The following is a 22,074-nucleotide window of genomic DNA, read 5'->3' as shown; positions in this document are numbered from 1 at the left end:
AATTTACTTCGATTCGTGAAAGATAAATATAAAAAAGAAAGAAAGAAAGAAAGAAAGAAAGAAAAAAAGAGTGCGGATTTCTTCTAATTTGTTTATAGAAATTTGGGTAAAGTTTTGTTGGTACGGCGAAAGAGAGATAGTAACGAGATTTTGGCGAACAAGTTAAAAGAAGCAGAGATCTCTTAATGTGGTCCGTCGCGCGGACGCGCACGTCGCGTCTGAAAGATCTATCGCGATACCGGTCTCATCGGCGCCATGATCCAACGCGGAGTGTGTAGATCCAAAGGAAAACGACTTTAACGCGACGAACCGAAGTTTTTACGATGTGCCGGCGGTACCGGCTGGTCAGCTGAGATACACGAACGGTGATAAAACGGCATCGAGATACAAAATTGGGAATTCAAATGACCAGTGATTCTTACCGTAGAATCTGACCGAGAAAAACATTGAGACGGAGAGTCGAGAAAATTAAAAAAAACCGTACCAACTGCGAGACAGATTACGCGAAAAGATCCATCGTCAACAAAGTGATAACCGAAACGTGTTTTATAGAGGCGAGAGTAACGCGAACGCCGAGGTAACTGGAAGCAAATAGAATATAGGGGAAAAAGAGGAGCGAATTGTCAAAATATCGAGTGTGTGCTGAGGAAAAAAACTGGCAGCCAAGGGGGGAAGTGTGAGAAGTGCGATTTAACGGCCGTTGGGATAACACCGCAGTAAAAGTGGGTGCACTGGGGCCCTCGGGACCGTTCGGCCGATACGGGCCCGTGGAAGGTGGGCCTGGTGGTGGTCCCGGGCCCGGCAAGGGAGTGGGGACAGGGGTGGCCGCAGTCGCGGCTGGGGAGGTGGAGGGCTACGGGGGCGCCGGGGGCGGGGGAGGGGGCCCCGGGGGGGTTGGTACCCCCCGGATAAGGGTCGCGACCCTCAGCGGGCCCTGCTGCGCACCCCTGCCCGTCACCCAAGCCTGTAACATAGGTAAGTCGATCGTATTTCTCTTTTATCTATTTTTCATAATCGTATCTTTCGTAATTCCTTTCCACGCGAATTTTCGAGGAAATTTCTGCGAAAAATTCAAATTCCTTTTTTTGGAGAAGATGATTTTTTTCATATTTCACGAGATGAGTTTTCGGTTATGCGAAGTCGACTGATCAAGATTCGCGCGAAACAGATTAAGATTTCTCTCAACGTGATTGTTAAGAGATAGTTTTATTGGATTTATATTTATTTCCAAGTATACGCGAAGCGATACAAATTTAAGTTTTACCTGTTTTATTGACGGTATTCTTCGTCATTCCCATCGTGAATCCGATTGCGTTCTTTTTTCAAGAATAGAAATTTTATTTTTTTAAGAGTAATTAACATTTCGCGTTCTATTGTCGGGAAATATTTCGATTATAAACAATAAGGGAGTAGCATTGGTTTTTAACATCTCGTAAGCGCCGGCGCCAGATTAGCTTCACGTATGTAATATCGCGAAAGATCGAAGGGTTTTCTTTTCCGATTCCTCGCAATTCGAGTCGAGAGAAAGGGGTTCCTCCCTTGTAATACTTTCCCTCCTTTCTTTTTTCTTCAGAAAGAAATGCCGTTCGTTCGCTTATCTTGATTGATCGTACCGTAATTTGGGTGTCATTGGAATGCGCGTTTTTTATCCGTGGTGATGGATTGTCCCGCGTTTCGAATCTAACGAGGATAAATTTGCCTCGGACAGGGTTGCGAACACTCGTCGAAATACGCGTCATTGTGCGTAACGAACGATCGGATTTCGAGAAGAAAATCGTCGTCTTTCTCGATGCAGAAAGAATGTAAGCAGAATTATATAGCGCGACCGATTGTTCGACGGATTTTTCCTTCTTTTAACCGTGAAAAAATGATAGAGGTTGAAAAAAGAAGAAGAAAAAGAAGGAAAAAAAAAAACGAATTGCTACTCGCAAAAATTAATGAACGATGACGAACTCGAGGAATCGAAGTGTGCTGAGCTAAGAAAAAAATGTAACGACTTCTGTGAGAAATATCCGCTACAAATCATGGAACTATGATCGATTTTAAGCGGCCGATACGGATATCGAATCGTAGCGACGGAAAAGTAATATCCATCGTGCGTTAACATATTAACGACGAGGCGATAAAATAACAATATTTTATTAAGTCTAATATCAACGCGGCGTTATCGAATGAAAATAAAAAATTGCCGATAACTGTCCCATATCGTTTCTTCTTTCTTCGCCGTTAATTAATTCAATTTCTCTTGAAATTTCTTCTCCTCCTTAAACACTCTTTTTATCCGTCCGCTATTTCATCGCGCGTTAGGCACATTTTCTTTCTTCTTATTCTTCTCGCAGAGAGACAATGCGAAAACAAAACTGCGCGAAGAGTTTAAGAACGCGCGTTAACATATTCCGAAGGGTGGCTGGAAGAAAAATATTGACACTAAAGGTATCGGATCACTTGTTCGACTTGGTGGATTTGCGTAGCGCCGCAATCGTATTGATTACTAATTCACCGTGACTTTACGTAACGTTTTATGTTAACTGTTGAACCGATTAATTACCCTCTTGCCACTGTTCCCATTATAATTCTAACCTATCCAACGACTTACGTTATACGCGCGATAGTTATGAATTTTTACCATTTCGACTAGAGAACGACTATAAATTCGGGACGAAAATTTTTCGATCGAGTAAATTTGCTCGATTAAATTTATTACATCGATATCGTTAAATTTGTAATAAAGCGAAATTATTTATCGGTTGGATAAAAAAAATATTTTCGAGGAAAGGGTGGCACGCGTCGCACGATTGATGGAAATGAATCGGATTAATCAACCCTCGTTTTCGATCGTTCAGATTTTCGTCTCACGTATACGCCTAATCTGGTTTCCACGATTCGAGGGAAATCCTCCGCTTCTTTTTCACGCGCCACGTCCGTGAAATCGGTTCTTCCGTGATATCTGATTTAACGAATGGAAGGTCGACCACGTTAGAAGACCTGCGTATTTCAGAGACAGAGTTATCTCTTTCAATCTCGATCGTTGTACTTTTTTCTTTTTTCTCTTATAACTTCGTCAACTTTTCTTTCCTTATTATTAATCTGATCTAGATTTGCAGTAGATCTTGAAGGATGAAAAGTTTCAAGTTTATCGGAAACGTGGATCGGGTGTTTATCGCGAATTGAACGCGACGTGACCGATCCCGATGTCCGACCAAAGAAAATATTCCGTGGGAAAGACAATTTCGCCGTAGGAATTACCCGTAAGTCGATTTCGCGTGGAACGATTTAAATCTCGAGGTAACCGCGGGGTGGTTCGGGTCGGGTCGAGTCGAGTCGCGTTCCTCCTTTTTCTTCTCGCCCTCCCGCGGCACGGGAGGGAGATGAGATGCGCAAGGTCAGACCTTAAGGGGTGGGAGAAGGGTTGCTAGGTTGACAACCCTGCCAGCAGGGAGGAACTCCGCCCATTGGCGGAAACCGCGAAAAAAAGAGAGGAGTGAACCCTGGAGGGTTCAGCAATGGCTGAAAAAAGAAGTCGGAGGTCGAGGGTGCGAGAGAGGTAGAAATGGACGAGGATAGAACAGGCGTTGGAAGGGTAACTGGAAGGCGAGCGGGGAGGCTCGAAGAAAACGTAATAGAGGGCAATCTCGTCCACGAATGTTAATTAACAACGAATTGTAATCATCGAGCGGCTCGTTCGACGGAGCACACACTCGCTTGATGGCTATTGACAAACAATTATGATACCATAAAGATACAAGCGCGATCATTAAATTTGATGGCATAATAGATTATGTTGCTCCTTGAAACAGAAGTGTTATACACGGTCAACCTTAACCGTGTTATTATAACTTTGGCATGATTTTTCATTTTTTCCTCCTTTTTTCTCGCATCTTTTTTCTGAAAAAACAAAACAAGAAAAAAGGAAGAAAGAAAGAAAGAAAGAAAGAAAGAAAGGAAAAAAGAGGAAGGGAAAGAAGAAAGAAAATTCGTTTCGAACGGTGTGGATAACACAGTTACGTACACGACGAAGCTTGTTTTTATCTTACCGTGTATTCTTTCCGTTTTATTGCATCGCATTATCGATCATCTTGAAACGTTTAATTTTCTTTTTCGTTTTCAAAGGGGAAATTCATTTATTCGAGATACGCACTTGGATGAGCTTGCTTCGACATTAACAATAAGAAGATTGCATTTCTGTTGCAGTATTACGTTTTCTTTTCGATTCGTATTTTGTATAGTTTGACAGGCTGCACGGTAATCAAAGCGTTTGAATGATAAAAAAATGTCTGTACAATACGCGGTTCGTTATGCACGTGCGTAATCACCGCCGGTACGGCCGATTTCCTTTCAGTTCGTAATCTAATCGATAATCAGGAATGTTTCAAATCGGATCCGCGCGTGTTCGGATTTTTCCCTTTTTTTCTTCTTCAACTAATCCCACGATTAAAATGTTCGCGCCGGGAAAATTTCTCAGCGCTCGAGAGAGGGGGGAGAGTTTCTTCAAAAATTTCCTCCCTTTCGAAACAGGGGGAGGGTCGATCGAAACATCGTAGCTTCGTTTTTATTTGAAAACGCGTTATGCAACGCGAAACTGGGACAATCTCGAAGCACGCACACACAAGCGCACACGTACACACGGTCGAAACGGTGTATCGTGCACAGTTGAAACACACAGTGTCGCAGAAATTTCCTCGTTTTCCGCGTTTCGTTTTTCGCACGATGACGCGCGCGTTCGAACGTGCGCGAAATTAAAACGCCTCGTCAGGTCGCAGCCGCGCGCTTTCCATCAACTTTTCTCGACGCCCGACGTTTTCGCTTCTATGGATATTTTTCAAACCCGCTCATTTTTTTTCTTTTTTTTCCCCTCTCTCCCCTACCCTCGATCGCGTATAAATAGCCGCGAGAAAACCCTCTGCCTCTGCCCCCTCTCCTCCCCCTCCTCCTCCCCCGCGCGATAAATCGAACGCGAGCGTTATTTATTAAAATTGTTATATGTATTTTATATGTATATATATATTTGTGTTTTATAATGTTAAACTACGTTAATCGGTCTCGTTTAAATCCTCTGTATTCACAGATGCTCTCTTTCTTTTCGAAGCAGGGAGACGTGGTTTGGCGATGCTCCTGTCATGTGCAGGATGCGAGAAACCAATTATGGATCAGTACCTGCTGAATGTTTTGGACCGAGCATGGCACGTCGAGTGCGTCCGCTGCTTCGATTGCAGAACCACGTTGCAGGACAAGTGTTTCTCCAGGGAAGCGAAGCTATTTTGCAGAGAGGATTTCTTCAGGTAAGTAATCGCTCCTACCAACTTTTGCATTTGCTTTTTTTTTTCTTTTCTTTTCTTTTCCCTCGCGAGATCTGAAACGATGGAAAAATCGTAGGCTATTTGAGTTTGACGAATTTGGAGAGGGATGATATAGTAAAGACATGTTGTTCGAATCGAAGGATATCGAACGACATTATTTTTTTTCTTTTAATGTATCGTTACGTTGATTCTCATCCATTCGATGATTTTTTCATGAAAAATAGAAACGAATCTTATCACTGTCGCTATTTAAATATTTTAATCTTAAAAATTGAAACATTACACTCGAATCAAAGTTGTAATTCCAATTCAAACCGAACAGTCGAAAATTGATCAACTACTTTGACTATGTATATATATATACTTAGAATCCGTGCGTTCGATGCAGGGGGTAAAAAGTTGCCGATCGAAACAATATGAACAGGTACGAGCGCCATTAGTTAGTAATTCATCGACGCGAACTTGTCCCTCCAGTTCTATGCAATGATTATCGTTCGAGCTCGTTTCATCGATAAAGCTTAACACGATCAGTCCTCCGGTAAGAGATGGAATTTTTTTCTTCCTTTTTTCTTTTCCCCCCTTTTTCCCTCTCTCCCCCTCTCCCTTTCCATCGAGAAGCAGAAGCTCGGTGTACCGGCGACTGTTTCCCGTTTGCATAATTAAATAATTGGCTGTGTCACAACTGGTACCAAGCAGGCGACGAACCGCTAGAAATCGAAAGATTTACGATGCATTAGGGGACAATCGCGGCGACGTTTGTTCTGTCCGTCGATATTTTCCTTTTTTCCTTTTTTTTTTTTCGTCGCTTTTTACGATTAGAAGACGTTGATCGGTGGTGAGCACGAGGCGAGGCGAGGCGAGGCGAAGAGAGGCGAGGAGAGGCGAGGAGAGGCGAGGTGAGAAAAAAAAAAAAAAAAAAAGCATTTCGAGCGACGAATGGAAAGGAGGGCCTTGACATTTTCCCGGACAGCTCCCGTCGTTATTTCATTCGATCGAGCTTCCGAGGCAAAAATCTCTCGCTCGATCGAAAGCCGTTCCGTGAACGAAACGCGCCACCGCTATCGCGATTCGTTACGCGGTTCCACCGACGACGTTAGTCGTATCGTATATCCTACGGACGGAGAGTCGATTTCTTGGTGGCGATTCGACAGACTTGGAGACTCCGGTTTCTTGCCACCTTCCACCGTCCAGAGTTAGACGCGTTAAATGGAAACAACCTCTCGAAACGGCCCGCTCTATCTCTCTCTCTCTCTCTCTCTCTCGCTTGCCCTTTTGCGCAGGAGAAGTTTTCGGCATAAATCATTCGGGAAATAAAATTCTAATTAACGAGACCGCGTTGAAAAGGAATTCGCTCGTTCGATAATTACGTCCTCTCGATCTGTTCGATCGGGCAAGATATATATATATATATGTATAAATCCGTGCGATTCTTGTTTATTCGAAAAATGGAAAAAAAAAGAAGAAGAAGAAAAAAAATAAATAAACGGTGCAAAATCGTAAACTAACTAACGATTCTTATTTGTTCCCCCCATTGTGACAAGGAACGAGGGAATCTTTAAAGGAGGATCGTCAGTCACGTCGTGGAAGATTATTGCGAACGTATTGATTTACGAACGTGGTTCGGTATGGAATATTTATGATGCGGTTTGAATTGATGATCCCAAGTGACTCGGGAACCAAGTCGGATCGGTGATTTTCAAATATCCCGATGTTGGAGGAGCGCGAGCGAGATTCTCGAGAGGGAGAGGGGGGAGGGGAGGAGGGGAACTTTTCTCCTCTTCGAGTCTTCTCGGTTTCGCGAGAAGTTATTCGCGCTTCCTCGTCGAGGAAGGACCTTGACATTCGCGTGAAAAACCGATCCGAAGAGCGTGAAGACGGGGTCGAGATCCGCTTCGTTTCAAGCCGATGGCCCCGGTGATTTTGTCGTGGGACGGGATTCGAGGAAGAAGAGGTAAAGAGATGCGATTAAAGAGTGTAGTAAGAAGTAGCGTCGATCGGTCGGAATTAAATTATGAAGAAATGTTGGAATTTTCATCATCTCTTCCAATTTTCCTTCCTTTCTTTCTTTCTTTCTTTCGCGATTGCAAGGTTGAGAACGATGCAAATATCTTCGTTAAATAATATTTAACGAAGCGGAGGGTACAATCGTGGAATCGTAAAGGGAGGGAGGGGAGGGAAGAAAAAGTATTGCAAAAAGTGTGTGACGAATGATGGTGCACGAAGGACTTGCAGCTCGATTATACGCGAGAGTCGCGTTAAAAACAAAGGTTAAAGGAAGAAACTTTTGGTTTTTCGGTCGCGCCGCGTAGATGGGAACAATTAATTTCATTATCCTAACGTCGAATCCGTATGGATATTTGAAAATACTGTGAACGAATTCATGTTTCGAGGGATAAAAAAGAGAGGGTGAAATATAACGTTAAAAATGTTAACGCGATAAGACAAGAGAAACGGAGATATTAATCAACCGATGACAAATTTCACGATAATAAGGCCGACAATAGGGATGACTGTTCCTGTTTACCACGAAATAAAAATCATCCACCTTGCCGATTCTCCGAGAGACTCCGTCTCTCGTTTCGTGACTTCTGGAAGCGATGAACGATCCCCTTTGTAGCCAAGGACCCGAGAACGGAACGCGGAAAGTGGGGAGGGCGTGTTTAAAGGGGGGCCCTTTGATACTTATACGAACGAGTGTATAACGAACGTGTTGTATACTTTACGAGCCACTTTGCATTTCATCCCGATGAAAAATTCATTAGATGTAAGACGAACGGTTGGCCACGCTCGAGCGGCGTAGAAAAGCTTTTCGGGTCAAAAATAACTCCGATCCCCGGCGTCCCCGTTAATTAAGCGTTATCCTCTTTGCTACCGTTACACCAGGCGCGAACAGCCTGATCGGCAATCACGCATTCTTTCAAATCGGGATTAACGCGTCGCGCGGTGAGAAATCGGGACGGCGAGAGATAAGCATCGCTCGATCTCGATAGACTCGTCTGCGTCGAGTTTGTTTCGCGGAACAAAGAGAAGGGGGAGGGAAAAAACGCGAAACTGGCCGTAGAAAGTGTACGGAGAAGCGAAACGGTAGGCAGGGCGAGTGGAGGAGGCCGATCGATTCCCACGACGACGACGACGACTAGGACGATGACGACCAGGGGGGACGAATCTATCGATGTCGTTTCTCGGATCGAACTATCCTTCCCTCCCGCTACGAGGAGGGAATCGCCGTTGGGAATACAGCGTAACACCTCCGGGAGGTCCAAGGTATAAGGTTGGAAGGAACGGTACGCACGGTTATGGTAACCGGCTCTACGAGTCGCAGCAAGGTCCTTAAAGGTCGATAATGGCCCATGGGGGCCCGAAAGGGTCCAGGATCAAAAGAACCGATGTCCCCGTTTCAGCGCCGCCTCGACTGCCGTAGCTTGCGGTCGATGGCCCTCTGTGTACCCACCAAGAAATTATTACCTTAAAATATGGTCCACCACGTCGTCGAAATACGCCCGATGAAAACATTAACTCGGGGCTAGGGGGATGGTGGCGGTGTCAACGGAGAGAGAGAGAGAGAGACTCGAGACTCCTAGCGCCTTGTCGCTAATAATCCGCCAACAGTCGGTTAGGATCGACCGGATTTTCGCTTGTTCGCAGTTTTTCGAAAAAACTTCTCCCACGCCGTGGCTGATATCCCACCAATTACGCGCACTCGTAGAGAATCGTACTCGCGCGATAATTTATCGAGGCATCGATGGCGCCGGCTCGCGAACATTTTTCTTTCGGAAAGAAATAAATCATAGCCAGCGTGTTGCAACCGTGCGCCTTCGATCCGTCGATAGAACGAGAGAGAGAGCGATGAACGAATAATCTTAATAATCTTAATAACGCGATCACGAGGATCCGTCGTTCCCGATCGAATCGAATTTCGCCTACGTTTCTTTGCGAGAAGAACTCGAGAGGGTGGAGCTGGAGGTTCACCTCGAGGATAGACGGAAAAGTTGGCATCAATTAACAGCCGGGGGGATCCGAATCTGGCGTTGCCACGGTGGCCTGTTTCCAAGCCTCGTGCGAGCCAAGTTGCGCGGGGAGGCGCGGAGGACAGAAAGTGGACGATGGAAACGGCCGGCTCGAAACGCAGGGGAAACGATCGAAAGCGATCATAGATCGGCGTAGCTTTTCTCGGGTTCGAAAGGGCGCCGACGAGAGCGGTCTCTCTCCATTGTCCTTGCTTTCCACCCGCGGTGTTGGCCTCCTCGGGAGTAGACCCGTCGAAACTCGAACGTGGAAACATTATAAATGCGGCGTGACGCCCGCTACGAACCGTAGGAGAAGTTTGTTGGGCGTGACGGGGCCGGCGCGGTCGAGAACAGAAAGAGAAACGGGGGAGAGAAAGAGAGGGAGTGACGGAGGGAGGTGGGGGGAGGGAGGAGGGGTTAGAGGGAAGGAGAGAGAGAGAGAGAGAAAGAGAGAGAGAGAGAGGGGTACAGAGTTGTTTCCCTTCCAGGAAGGTACGGCAATAGTATATATCGCGATGCGTATTCATACGTAGGGAACGTTTTTGCCAACCACCGGTCTCTTGCGTCATACTCTCGAGACAGGACCCTGTTCTCTGTCATACGTCGTACGCGGCCCATACGTGGTCGAATTATTCTTTTTTCTTCCTCCTCCTCCTTCTTCTTCTTCTTCTTCTTCTTGTTTCACTCTTACTCGTTCTCTCGACCTTTTTTCTTTCTTCTTTTATTTTCTTATCAATTATCCAGTCGGGTCCTCGTGACAAAAGTTTAATCGGGATTACGTAAGCGGTGAGCGCAGTCGTAGCGCGGGTTCGTTTAACGATCGTTTGTCATCTCGTTACGCTTGGTATTTAGCCGCGAATCGTGGAGAAAGTGGCACGGACACCGGACCGATACCGCGAAAGTTCGATGAGGAACGAGGACGAAGATGGAAAAGGACTTTTATGCGGCGCGGAGCGACGTTTCGCTCGGTGTCGCACGACGGCCAACGCCGACCGACATTAGCATAACTGTTACGAACCGTTTTCTCAGCTCCATGCCCTCCTCCACACCCCCTTCGCCCCGTTCGGTAACCGGCCGATATTTCAGGAATTAATCGGCGCCAGCTCCGAAACTGGTCCCGACAACCGGGTTGCAACCGGGTTACGATCTTTCCTCGCGATAAAGTGAAAATCGCGCCGCGCTCGAACCAAGGAAAGCTGGTGTCGTCCAAGCTTGTCGTCGCTTCTTTCCCTTCCAAACGAGGGAATAATAATCGAGCGAGGAGGAGGAAATCGATCGGTCTCGAGAAACGGAAACGAGCGTTTGTTCTCCCGCGCCGCTAATTGGATTCGGTTAATTAGACTTCCGCCGCCCGACCGATCTCGCGGTGTTTATTTCCTTTATCGGCGTATCCTTTATAGCGAGGCGTAGGCGCATGTGCGCCGATGGGAACCAACGCGAGTCGGGCAGATGGAAATTATGGGAGCGACGTCGATCAAGAACCGAAGTTCGCCAAGAAATATCGACGATAAATCGAGAGAACTTCCATCCGAATTGAAAAAAACGCTTCAACGATCGATATATATATATATGTATAGAAAGAGACAGAGAGATCCGGATTTTTCTTTCGTTCCGTTCGTTTCGATCGGAGAGACGAATCGACCGTCGATTTCTCGGCGAGGCGAGATCGATCGCGGTCCGTGAATTTCGTTCGATGGATTCGATCGAAACGCGGCGACGAGCTTCCACATAGTTATATCGAAAGGAAAAAAAGGGGACCGCGCGCATCGTAGCACGGATGGACGACGCGGAGAGCCGAGCACGCACCGCATACATAAACTCGAGGCTCCGTGGCAAATCGTGGCCCGGACCCACCCCCTTTCTTTTTTTTTTTTTCTCTCTCTTTTTTCCTTATCCGAGGCCCGCTGTCCTATATTTCTTGCTACACGCCAAGAATTCCTGGCTCTTTACGCTCTCCTCTTTAAGGGAGCCCGAGAAGCCCACACCCCCTTCTTCTTGGGACGGCGGGTCGCCCTCATCGAACCGCTTTCTCACACACGAACGAGCCACGAAAGCACCACGTAAGCCTTTCTATTAATGATTTTTACGGCCGGCCTCCGGTTTCTTTTTCTTCCACGAGGAAGAAAGGATCTGCTGCCCCTCGCGCGCCCTCGAAAAAACGAGAAAATCGGTACGGGGACGGCAGACGCGCGTCCATCGGCGAAAGGGCGGCGATGGAAGAAGCGTGGGACGGGGAGAGGGGGAGGAGTCGGCGATTCGGTGACGTATGCATTCGGGGAAGTTGACACGGGATCGGCTAATTGCTATAATTAATTAAATAATTCCTGTAATTAGACTGGGGGGATTGTGCGCCGGAGGAGGAAGGCGGAGGAGGAAGGGAAGGATGGGATACGGTATGGGCGAAGTGGAGTGGAGGGGGAGTGCGAAGAAAGGGGGGGAAGGGTGGGAGAAGCTCTGGCAGCGTAATGACCGTTGGTCGAGAAATATCTCCGGCTTCTGCTTCCGTGAGAAGATTGTTAGGAACTGCGAGTAGGACTGCTAATTTGGACAGGTTGATGAATAGTTTGAAAAAGTGTGCCGGTTGATTATAGGATATTCCGCGTAAATATCTATAGATGATCGCATCGATCGACAAAACGGAATCCATGTAATTTCTGTAACCGCTCTTCTTTTCCCCCTCGATCCCCTACTTATCTCCCCTTTGCTCTAAGCAAACAAACTTTGTTGCGCGCTCTCCACTGTAACGATGATCGAATAGAAATGATCGACGATGAGAGAGATTATCTCACGAACGACAACAGAATCTCGCGAATTTTCTTCTCGTTCTCAAAAGATTGGAAAGAGAACGAATACGAAATAAGAATGGAGATTGGCGCGATGTAGGTCGCGTTGTGGACAACGTTTCCGGTCGAGGAACGCGCGGGATAATAAAACAGCGGTGGCGAGATCAACCGATATTGTACGCTCGAGCAATGCGGGAAAATTCTGGGGGAGAGAGAGAGAGAGAAAGGGAGAGGGGAAGCATCCCCCACCGGGGATTTGAACGCGGACACGCGTTTCGGAGGCAGCGCGTGGTCGCGGCTCGGCCGAAGGTGAAACGCGCGCCGCGAGCAACCTCGCCTGCCTCCGTGTGCGCCGGCCATCGATTGAGATGTATATTTACTTTCGAAAGGTGGCAGCAGCAGCAGCAGCAGCCCTAAAGGGACCACGGGGGTAATTGCTATAATTAATCGCGCGATTCCTGTAATTAAAAAGATTACGAGGATTACTAGGTGGAAAGTATGCGGTGTGCTTCCGTAATAACACAGCCGCGGAAGGATCGAATCCTTCTCGGTTTAGATTTATCGATATCACGCGCAGCGCGATGAAACGTGTTGCGGCCATGTTCGTTGGACGCGTGTTTTGTTTGAAAAAAAAGGAAAGGAAAGGAAAGGAAAGGAAAGGAAAGGAAAGAAAAACGCGTGCCCGTTTCTTTCCCGCGTGGATCGTCGGCTATTTTGCGCCTCGTAATTCTTTCCTCCCTTCCTTCTTTCCTTGCTTTCTTTTTTTCTTTTTTTTTTTTGCTCGATCGATCTTCGGAAAAACGGAACGGTTTACGTCAAAGAAACGATCTCGTTCGACGAACGATTAGGTAAAAGAAGAAAAAAAATGAGGAGACAGGGGGAGGGAGAAGAAAGAACGGCTAATACAAAATTAACGGCGGAATTAAAGGAATAAAAGGGGGAGAGAGACAGAGAGGGAGGGAGGGAGAGGGAGAGAAAATAAAAAAGGAAGAAAAGGGAAAATCGAACAGGCGCTGGCGCTGGTTACCACGTTGCGCTTTTACAGCACCGAAGGGTTTTAACTTTTTATGCCCTATCGGGACGTTAAAGTCCCATCTCTTTAAAAGCGCCATATTTCTTTTATCGACGTTTGCGAGTGGAGCGGCTTAATGACAGGACTTGTAAGTTTCGAGTCCAATAAACGTCGTCGACGTACAACATTGACTTTCCTTTTCGTTCGTTTCGTTCCGAGTCGCGTCGACGAGTGTCCACGTGTTCGCGATTGTTGATCGCGGAGGGAGGAGAAGGAGAGAGAGAGAGAGAGAAAAAAAGAGAGAAAAAAAGAAAAAAAAGAGGAAAAAAGGAGCGAGAAAAATAAAAGACTTATGACTATTGGAACGAACGTAAATCGGAGGAAAGTGAATTTTATGTATCGCCTCGCGTTTACGTCATATCGGGCGTTGAACAGAGATAAAAGAAACCGAAGAGCGAGAGCGAGAGAGAGAGAGAAGCGAAAAAGCTAAGATTCGAGAAGGCGCGAAAACTCGCGACGAACGGAAAAACCTCCTCGAACGATTAATCATCGCGAGGTGACGCGTGCGCTCGTTATCCGATGTTTCAGCGCTTCCTGGTCGAGGACGAACTTAAAAGAAAAAAGAGAGAGAGAGGGAGAGAGAGAGAGAAAAGAAAAACTTGCTCGCTTCGTTCGTCGTTATTCACGTGGTTCGTTGCACGGCGTTCTGTTGCAGGCGATACGGGACGAAATGCAGCGGTTGCCTCCAGGGGATAAGCCCGCAGGATCTCGTGAGGAAGGCGAGAGACAAGGTTTTCCACCTGAATTGCTTCACCTGCCTGGTGTGTCGGAAGCAGATGAGCACCGGAGAGGAGCTCTATGTCCTGGACGACAACAAGTTCGTCTGCAAGCAGGACTACCTGTCGGGCAAGCCGCTGCCGGACACGCATCACGTGCACGGTCATCATGGTGAGTTACAAGTGTCATTGTCCCTCGTTATCCACCGCGAAGAGAAACACCATCGCGAGGCAGAGACAATCCGCGTGTCGCTTTGTTCCGTTCGTTTGCCCGGAATCCGATTTGCGGAACTATACTGGTATTGCAGGCTCGCGGCATGTTATCGATTGTATACCCGCTCGTTTGTTCTATGAACGGCCGCGATTTAAAACGATCGTAATTTTAGCCGTGGAAACCGAGCCGATGCGCATCCATGTGCTCCTGTGCGTAAACCAAATCGTTGTTACGGATTTGTTCCGCGATCGTTCGCGTAATTCGCATCGTATTTGAGAGTGTTCGCTTCGTCCTTCGACCCGACTCAACCTCCTCCGAAATTTTTCGAAAAAATAAATCCCACCATTATTATTCACCTTTCTTTCTCCCGATTAGTCTCGACAGCGAGTAATTCGGTGGTCAAGTTCGGTTGAGAAAGATAGAGAGGGAACGTTGGAGATTTCCTAATTTTTTTTCCAAGACAAATAAGGGATCGCAGAGGAGTCGCACGGGGGGAGGGAGAGCACGGTTCGACGCGTCCAACGCGTCCGAGATTTCACGAAGTCAGGTTTTCGTTGAAAAAAAAAAAAGAAAGAAGGAAAAAAGAGAAAGAGAAAAAAGGAAGGGAGGCCGGGGGTAGGTTTTTCACGGGGTAGGTTTTATCCCGGTTGGAACGGCACAAGCTGTGAAAACAGCGCGCATGTAACCGACCGCCACCAGCCACCAGCCGAAAGAGAAACGGAGAAAGGGAGGAGGTGAAAAAAAAAAAAAGGGGCAAAGCGCGCGAGAGCGAGCGAGAGGGAAGGAAAAGAGCAGCAGCTCGGTTTCACGAGGATCTCTCGCCGGTGTGTAAGCCGTGAAACGAAAACCGAAAGGTCGTTAGGCAGGGGCAAACCTTTTGTCGCTTCGATGCCGACGCCTCGAAACCGCAAAATGTCCGACGACTCGTTTTCTTTTCCCTTTTTCTTTCGCCACGGGAGCGCGCCGCGTCTCTCTCCTTTTTCTCCTTCGAAAATGCAAATTTCGACGCGACGCGGCGTCACACCGTCCTTCCCTTCCACGTCTCGAGATGCTCTCGCGACCACCCCTCGCTCGCCCTCCTCCACCTTCCCCCCTTTTTCTCGCGTGGAAGAATCTTGGACGAAAAAAATATTATATTCGACGACCGTTCGACACCTCGGCCGAATATCTACGCGCCATTTTTCCAAACGATTCCTCCGATGAGACGAATTCGAAGAGGCGACGGAACTATTGGCGAAAAGTATACATAGAGGAGGAGGAGGAGGAGGAGGAGGACAACGATTACTCGTTTCGATGATCAAACATCGTGACGTATGGATATTCCACGCGTATTCCGACATTAATCTCTATCACCGTGCAGCCATTTGTCAGTTGTCGAATTCACGGTGATCGTCTGCGGCGTGCGCGAAAAGCGCAGCAATTACGCGACGAGTGTCGATTAATCAGCAACGTTTATTGAAAACTTTTGTCGCATCTTTTGTCCCTGGATACGCGAAATTGCGACGCGGAAACGCAGATATAGGAACGGATATAGGGGAGGGGGAAAATTGCGAAATTTAAAGGAAAGAAAAAAAGAAGAAAAAGAAAAAGAATAAAAAATGAACGGTACCGCGATGGTACGTGTACCGTGCGCAGAGTGTCCACGAGCGAGTAACCGTAATCACGTTTAATTGCTAATTTCGTATAGAACATCGACAAATTCACCCGTTCCGTTGATAAATTATATTCTATTTACTATAACGGATATTTTCGCCGCTCCGTACATCTAAAGTTGACGTTGATCGATGCAATTATTTTACAACGAAATTTTTCTACCTACGCGATAATACCGTTTCTCGCGTCCGTTTTTATCGTAATAAGTCGAGATTCCGTTCGAGGAAAATTGTCTACGATTCGCGTAGACAAACGTGGGTCTTTTTCTAAGAGGGGGAGGGAAAGAGAGGGGAAAAACGAACGAATCTTTTAGGCTCTCTCGACCACCGATCGAATCGCTGATTTCGAAAGGAATTCGATCCCTCGTTCCTGAAAAATTTAACAGGGGTTTCTTTTCGCGACTCGAAAAGCATTGAGTAGGCTGTAACGAACAAAAAAATCATTGAACAGAAAAGTGACTGGTGCTCTTTTCGAAGTCAATGATTCGACGAGCGATGTGATTAAAATACACGATTCGGATCGTTCACGAGCAGAATCGTCCAACCTGTCGACAGGAGGAGACTCGTTGATGGGTTCAGGATCGGAAGACGAGGACGAGGACGGTAGTGCTCACCATCATCACGGTGGTGTCGGCGGCCCACACTTGGGGCCTCACAATCTGGGTCCAGGTGGTCCCGGTGACCAAACGGTCGGTCATACTGGCGATCTACCTCTTGGAAGCGATCCCTGTAAGCAGGAAGACTCCGAGGATCAAGGTAGGTCCACCTTACTTTCAACTATAACCGTAACGTTTAACGTTTTTCCTTTCTTTCTTTTTTTTTTTTACACAAATTTTATACACATTTACCTTTCGTAATTCGAAAAACGTAAATATTATTATCGATCATCTCGTTAAAAAAAAATTGAATCGAACGTTTAAATGAGACGTATAAAAGAAAAAAGAAAGAAAAAAAGAGGAATTGTCATCGCGCAGAAACTCGATTTAGAAACGATTGACCGAGATCGACCAACGACTTAATCACGGGGCCAATCTTGCCCTTTCGTGGAACCCTCGAAACGAGGGAGGAAATTCGGTGGCTTGACCTGGAACGTCACCACGAATTACTAAGCGCGTCAGGTCTTCCCGCTCTATTATTCGCTTCTGCTCTTTTATCACGAGCGCGCGTAACACAATGACCCCCCTCGCTTTTACCTCTCTCGAACTGAGCTATACACCGGGTATACATAGCATCCATACCATGCTATTCGGCAAAGAGGAAAAGAGGGGTGTCTTCGCGAAGGGTGGCCCCTGTAGTGCGGTGTGACACTGTCCAAACATTTTCTTTGTCCCGTGGTTAAGACCTCCCCGGGTACATATATATATATATATATATATATATATATATAGATTATCGTGAAGAGTTGGGATCCAAAACTACGCGCGCGCGTGTATACGTGTGCACACACGCACACGCGTGCTTCGTAGAGTGTAGCTTTCAAGCGTAGACCAGCCACGATAATCCGATGGGGGTTTCGCATCGCTTCCGGGGGATTGGCTCCGATTGTTGTTACCTCGATCCAGCCGATCAAGATTCCGAGATATGTATATCATGCACGCGCGTCTGCGTGTAGAGCTTGTTAAGAAACCGTCCGTCCAGAGAGAGGAAAAGAAAAAAAAAAAAAAAAAGAAAAAACGTTCGCTATTTATTCGGCCTCTGTATATATATACACATATATACGTATAAAGCGAAATTCCCCATCGGGGATTTCGCGGATGGAAAAATAAAATTCGTTAGCTGCGAGAATTCTAATCGAGCGCGTGCATTGGAAAATTGACGCGCGGTGAAATTAGGCTGAACAAAGTGGAGAGAGTTTCGGGAGGGGGGAGGTTTTCGCTCGGGGCATTTGTTTCTCACGGAACAAGTGCGTTTACCCTCCCTCGTGGCGAGGGATCGATTATTAAACTGGTTTGTTTGCCGATTGGTTCCAAGGTTCCCTGGACGGTGATCCCGAAACGAGGGATAGCCAAACGGAGAACAAAAGTCCGGACGGTGGTGCCGGTGGTGGTAGCGGCGACGGTGGTGCCGGCTCGAAGAGGCGAGGCCCGAGAACTACCATAAAGGCGAAACAATTGGAAATTCTCAAGTCGGCGTTTTCGTCTACCCCGAAACCAACCAGGCACATCAGGGAACAATTAGCGAAAGAGACCGGGCTGCCGATGAGAGTGATACAGGTTTATATAACACATATTTTTCATTTCGTTTCGTTTCGCTAATGCACTCCCGACCGGCAGGGACGGAATCATGCATTCTTTTATATCTCGATTGAGCGAAATTAATTAATAAAGCGAGTTCGAGGAGAGATTGGCCAAGGCTAATCCTAATCTAAGCAGGCGGCCAATTAAATGGAATGAAAAACAGCCGGGCGTAACGGTGTTCCCAGGTCTGGTTTCAAAATAAGAGGAGCAAGGAGCGTAGGTTAAAACAACTGACGTCGATGGGCAGGAGCCCGTTCTTCGGCGGCTCTAGAAAAATGAGGGGCTTCCCCTTGAACCTGAATCCCGGTGCTTTGGGCGGCGAGGACGGACCGCCGCCCGGTTTTCCATATTTCGGCGCGGAGAAGTTCGAATTCGGTTACGGCGGGCCCGTGGCATTTCACCATGAATTCTTCGGTGCTCATCCGCCCCCTCATCCACATGGACCGCCCTTCAGCGGGCCAGGCAATCCTGGTGAGTCTCTGGAATTCGAATTCCCTTCTCTCCGAACTCTTCCCATTCCCCGATTTTCCACTCCTTTCGATTCCTTTCGATTCAGAAATCAGGGAACGACGCAACTGATGCGAGTACGTTATCGTTCCGTTATATCGCGACGGAGAAGAATTTAGCAAGAAATTTCGATACGATATTCAACTTGGGTTACACACGTATCCTATCCATAGAAGCTATATATCGAAAGCAGAACCTTGTCTCGAGTTCTATCGCGGCTATAATAAACATCGTAGCGGGTAGGTAGGTCGCGATAATTATGACAGCCGGGTTCGGAGATAGCTGGCCGGATACGATCCTCTCTGAATAGTACACGTAATCTGTTTCTGACAGGTTTGGACCCGGCGAGTTTAGCGGGTATGGCGGCCGCAGTGGCGGTGACAGGGGAATATCCACCTCCGGGTGCGGGAGGCGGCCCTCCGGAATTTCTCACGGGCCCTCCTGGACAGGGGCCCCCTGCACCTTCTGGCGGCAGTCCTGGAGAGTTCCTAGCACCTTCAGGTACGGACCTGAATTCTTTCGAACAAGGTTTTACCGCCTTTCTGTCGGTAGAACGTTTTCTTTTTCTTTTTCTTTTCTCTTCTTTTCTTTTCTTTTTTTTTATTTCATCCCTCTACCTCACTTTCGCAACAATCGTTCTCTCTCTCTTTCTCTCTCTCTCTCTCTTTCTTTTTCCTCGATGTACACGATTAATCATTTAATATACTAAAATTGCGTTAACGAGACTCTTGGGTAATGGTGTTGGAAACTTTGACAAATTGTAACAAAGCATCGATATGGTAGAAAGTTTTCGCGCACAAAATTATCGTGCGATCGAAATCCTTCCAACACCTCATACGCGTTTCGAACAATTGGTTTCTTTCTTTCTTTCTTTCTTTCTTCCTTCCTTCCTTTCTTTCTTCCTTCCTTCCTTTCTTTCCTCGAATCTCAATAATCTTTCTCTGTAATAGTTTTCGATGGATTTGGTATTTCTCAGGTGGAGCACAGGGTAATCCCAGTGCCGGTGGGAATGGTGGCGGTCCAGGTGGCGGCGGCGGCGGGGGTGGGTTCCTGGAGCCGCACCAGATGCAGAGCGAAGGGCTGGCCTGGTAGTACGAGTTTTAATTAACGTTTATTTTTTTTTTTTTTTTTTTTTTTTTTTTTTTTTTTTTTTTTTTATTCGTGTTTATGTTGCTTTCCATCGACCGAGCGAAAAATCGAATCGATCGAATCATCGAAGAAGAAAAATCGCGCGTACCCGATGGGGAGATCGTACGACTTTGTTCCGGCTTCGAAGACTTTTGGCCGCGGTGCGAACCAAGTGGCGAGAGTCGATTTGCCAGGTCGATTTTGCATCTTGTACGTTTCTGTAAGATACGCATACGATAAGAAGATCGATCGTTTAGCTTCGTTTCTTTCACGGTTATCATTGTCATTATTAACATTATTATCTTTATTATTATTATTATTAATATTATTATTTTATTATTATTATTATTATTATTATTATTATTATTATTATTATTATTATTATTATTATGGTCGTTGGTCAACGCCAACGTTACTATTTTATTATTATTTTTATTATTATTATTATTATTATTATTATTATTATTATGAGTTATTAAATATTATTATTAATATTATTGTGTATAAAATTTCGAAATGTCCTATCGTGTAATATTATACCCTCCCTGTTGATTAATTTTCGACGTTAATTTTAAGAGAAATCCTGTAGATATCTGCTGTTCTACACCCGAGAGAATACATGCGAAGACACACGTAAAAGAAAAAAAAAGAAAAAAAAGAAAAAAAAAGATCATCACGGAAAAGAAAAAAAAGACATAAGACGTTACATCTAAAATACGTAAAAAAAACACACAATACGAAAAAAAAAAACAGAAATACAACAGGTACACATACAGGCGATACATTCAGTACACATGCGTAAATTCTACATTTAAAGAAACCGCTGTACTATTTATCAATAAAGTATAAATATAAATAGGAATGTGTAACCTGTAACTGTTAAGGTGGCGATCGATGTAAATAAATCTGTCTTTCTTTTTTCCTGCGAGAGAAGCGCGCGAAAAACCATCAGTTGGCTGAGGTTCTGTCATCGAACTGTGTCTGTAATTGTAACTTACTGCATTAGAGAAAAAAAAAAAAAAAAAAACGTCACACGCGAGAGAAAGAGACACGCCGCCTCGATGCATAATGATTATAAATATTATTATAATAAACCACCTCGTATTTCCGTATACGTACAGTTGTGTGCATTTTTTCTTTTCTTTTTGCCTCTCGTTTCTTCTTTCCACACGCTTAAAAAAAAAAAAAAAAAAAAAGAAATCTATACGATCCAAAGCAACGCCATCAAGATCATCACGGAACAGTAAGTAAATCATCACTTTATCCGGTTCGTTAAAATTAAATTTCGCGCGAAATTCGTATTTTAACGTTCCATTTCTTTCTTTTCTCTTTCTTTCCTTATTTGTCTTCCGTTTCCTCGAAATCGGGACCGATTTATTCCCGACACGTTCCCCATTCCCCGAGTCGAAATCTCGGTTTCTTTCATTCATCCCCAGCGGGGATAAACACCTGAGACTATCGATATGTACTCGACGAGTCCTTTGGCCCGCCCCATCGCGCCCCTTCAATCCGGTGTCCGCAAACGCATCTGCGACTCGGGGCGCTGGCCTAACATCGTTAACAAACGGGTGCAACGTCGTTTTCCACGAGGACGACGACGGGGAGTAGGGGAGGAGGAGTGCGGGAGATTCGTTTTCCTGGACATCTGGTGAATTCGATTTTGATGTGTTTCTGCCCTACGGGGGAGGGAAGGAGGAGGGGGGAGGATTGCACGCTTCCTCGGGGCTTCAGCATCGCCGTTCCCCGTATCTCTGACAGTCCCGCTGGGGGCAGGAACGATGCTGCCTACGTCTCTCTGCTACGTGTGTTACACGCGCGATACAAGCGTGTGTACACACGCGATATCGACCCTCGACGATCGTTCCCGACAAGTGTTCCTCCCTTAAGTGCTACGTACGTGGCGCGGCCTACCCAGTTTACCGTCGTGTCCCCAGATACCTGTGTATTTTTCAACGGCGCGAAAACGTGGCCGGCCACCTTTTTAATATTGCACCCGCCCGTTTGTCTTCTCCATGAGTTTCGTGGGACACACGATCGCTTGTTCCCCCTTTTTATTTTATTCTCTCCTCGCGTGTTCCACCCGTCTTTTTTTCCTTTTTCTTTTCCCATTCGATTCGCACATTCGGTCCTTCCTTCCTTCGGTCGCATCTACGTTTCGAACGAGCTATTGCGAGTTTAGAATAATCGACGATACTCGAAACTCTCGTTCGATAACTTTCTATTATTTATTAATTTTCTCGATCTGACTTTCGAAATTTTCCACGAGAACGAGAAGCGACGAGAAGGATCAGGGATGGGATCGTCTTTTTTTCCTCTAAATCGGTTCGATCCCCCGACGAGCTACGGAGCCGCGTCCTCGCGGGAGTTTATCGCGGAATTTAACCGGATAGAGTGGCGGCCAGAGTACACCGTGTGTACATTGTAACAGTGATTGGGAGGACGAAGGGCGTCGGTGTAGCGT

General features: G+C 46.2%; 1 protein-coding gene across 5 annotated transcripts; it reads left to right on the top strand.

Annotated features, from left to right (window-relative positions):
* The first annotated feature begins 849 nt into the window (after positions 1-849).
* LOC100577751 (LIM/homeobox protein Lhx5) lies at positions 850-19,965 on the top strand. Of its 5 annotated transcripts, none has more exons than XM_026439188.1 (8): positions 852-975; positions 5,087-5,279; positions 13,815-14,047; positions 16,297-16,497; positions 17,713-17,954; positions 18,164-18,449; positions 18,819-18,986; positions 19,462-19,965. In XM_026439188.1, the coding sequence occupies exons 2-8, from the start codon at positions 5,107-5,109 to the stop codon at positions 19,575-19,577; spliced, it is 1,419 nt and encodes a 472-aa protein (XP_026294973.1). In that variant the 5' UTR covers positions 852-975; positions 5,087-5,106; the 3' UTR covers positions 19,578-19,965. The 5 variants fall into 5 exon arrangements, with proteins under 5 accessions (XP_026294974.1, XP_026294973.1, XP_026294969.1 ...); XM_026439184.1 differs by having other exon boundaries at positions 16,276-16,497; XM_026439186.1 differs by having other exon boundaries at positions 878-975; positions 5,066-5,279; positions 16,276-16,497.
* Positions 19,966-22,074: the final 2,109 nt, after the last annotated feature.

Source organism: Apis mellifera, linkage group LG2 (genome assembly GCF_003254395.2).
Source record: "Apis mellifera strain DH4 linkage group LG2, Amel_HAv3.1, whole genome shotgun sequence".
In the NCBI taxonomy this organism is placed as follows: Eukaryota; Metazoa; Arthropoda; class Insecta; order Hymenoptera; family Apidae; genus Apis; species Apis mellifera.
The sequence above is the reverse complement of the archived record's forward strand: the minus strand, read 5'-3'. Positions and strand labels throughout refer to the sequence as shown.

Bases quoted from the DNA above. Each gene is read 5' to 3' on its own strand.
- LOC100577751 (XM_026439184.1), top strand. From the start codon at position 5,107: ATGCTCCTGTCATGTGCAGGATGCGAGAAACCAATTATGGATCAGTAC. The intron at 5,280-13,814 runs GTAAGTAATCGC...GTTCTGTTGCAG, and splicing joins TGCAGAGAGGATTTCTTCAG to GCGATACGGGACGAAATGCA. The intron at 16,498-17,712 runs GTAGGTCCACCT...ATTGGTTCCAAG, and splicing joins GGAAGACTCCGAGGATCAAG to GTTCCCTGGACGGTGATCCC.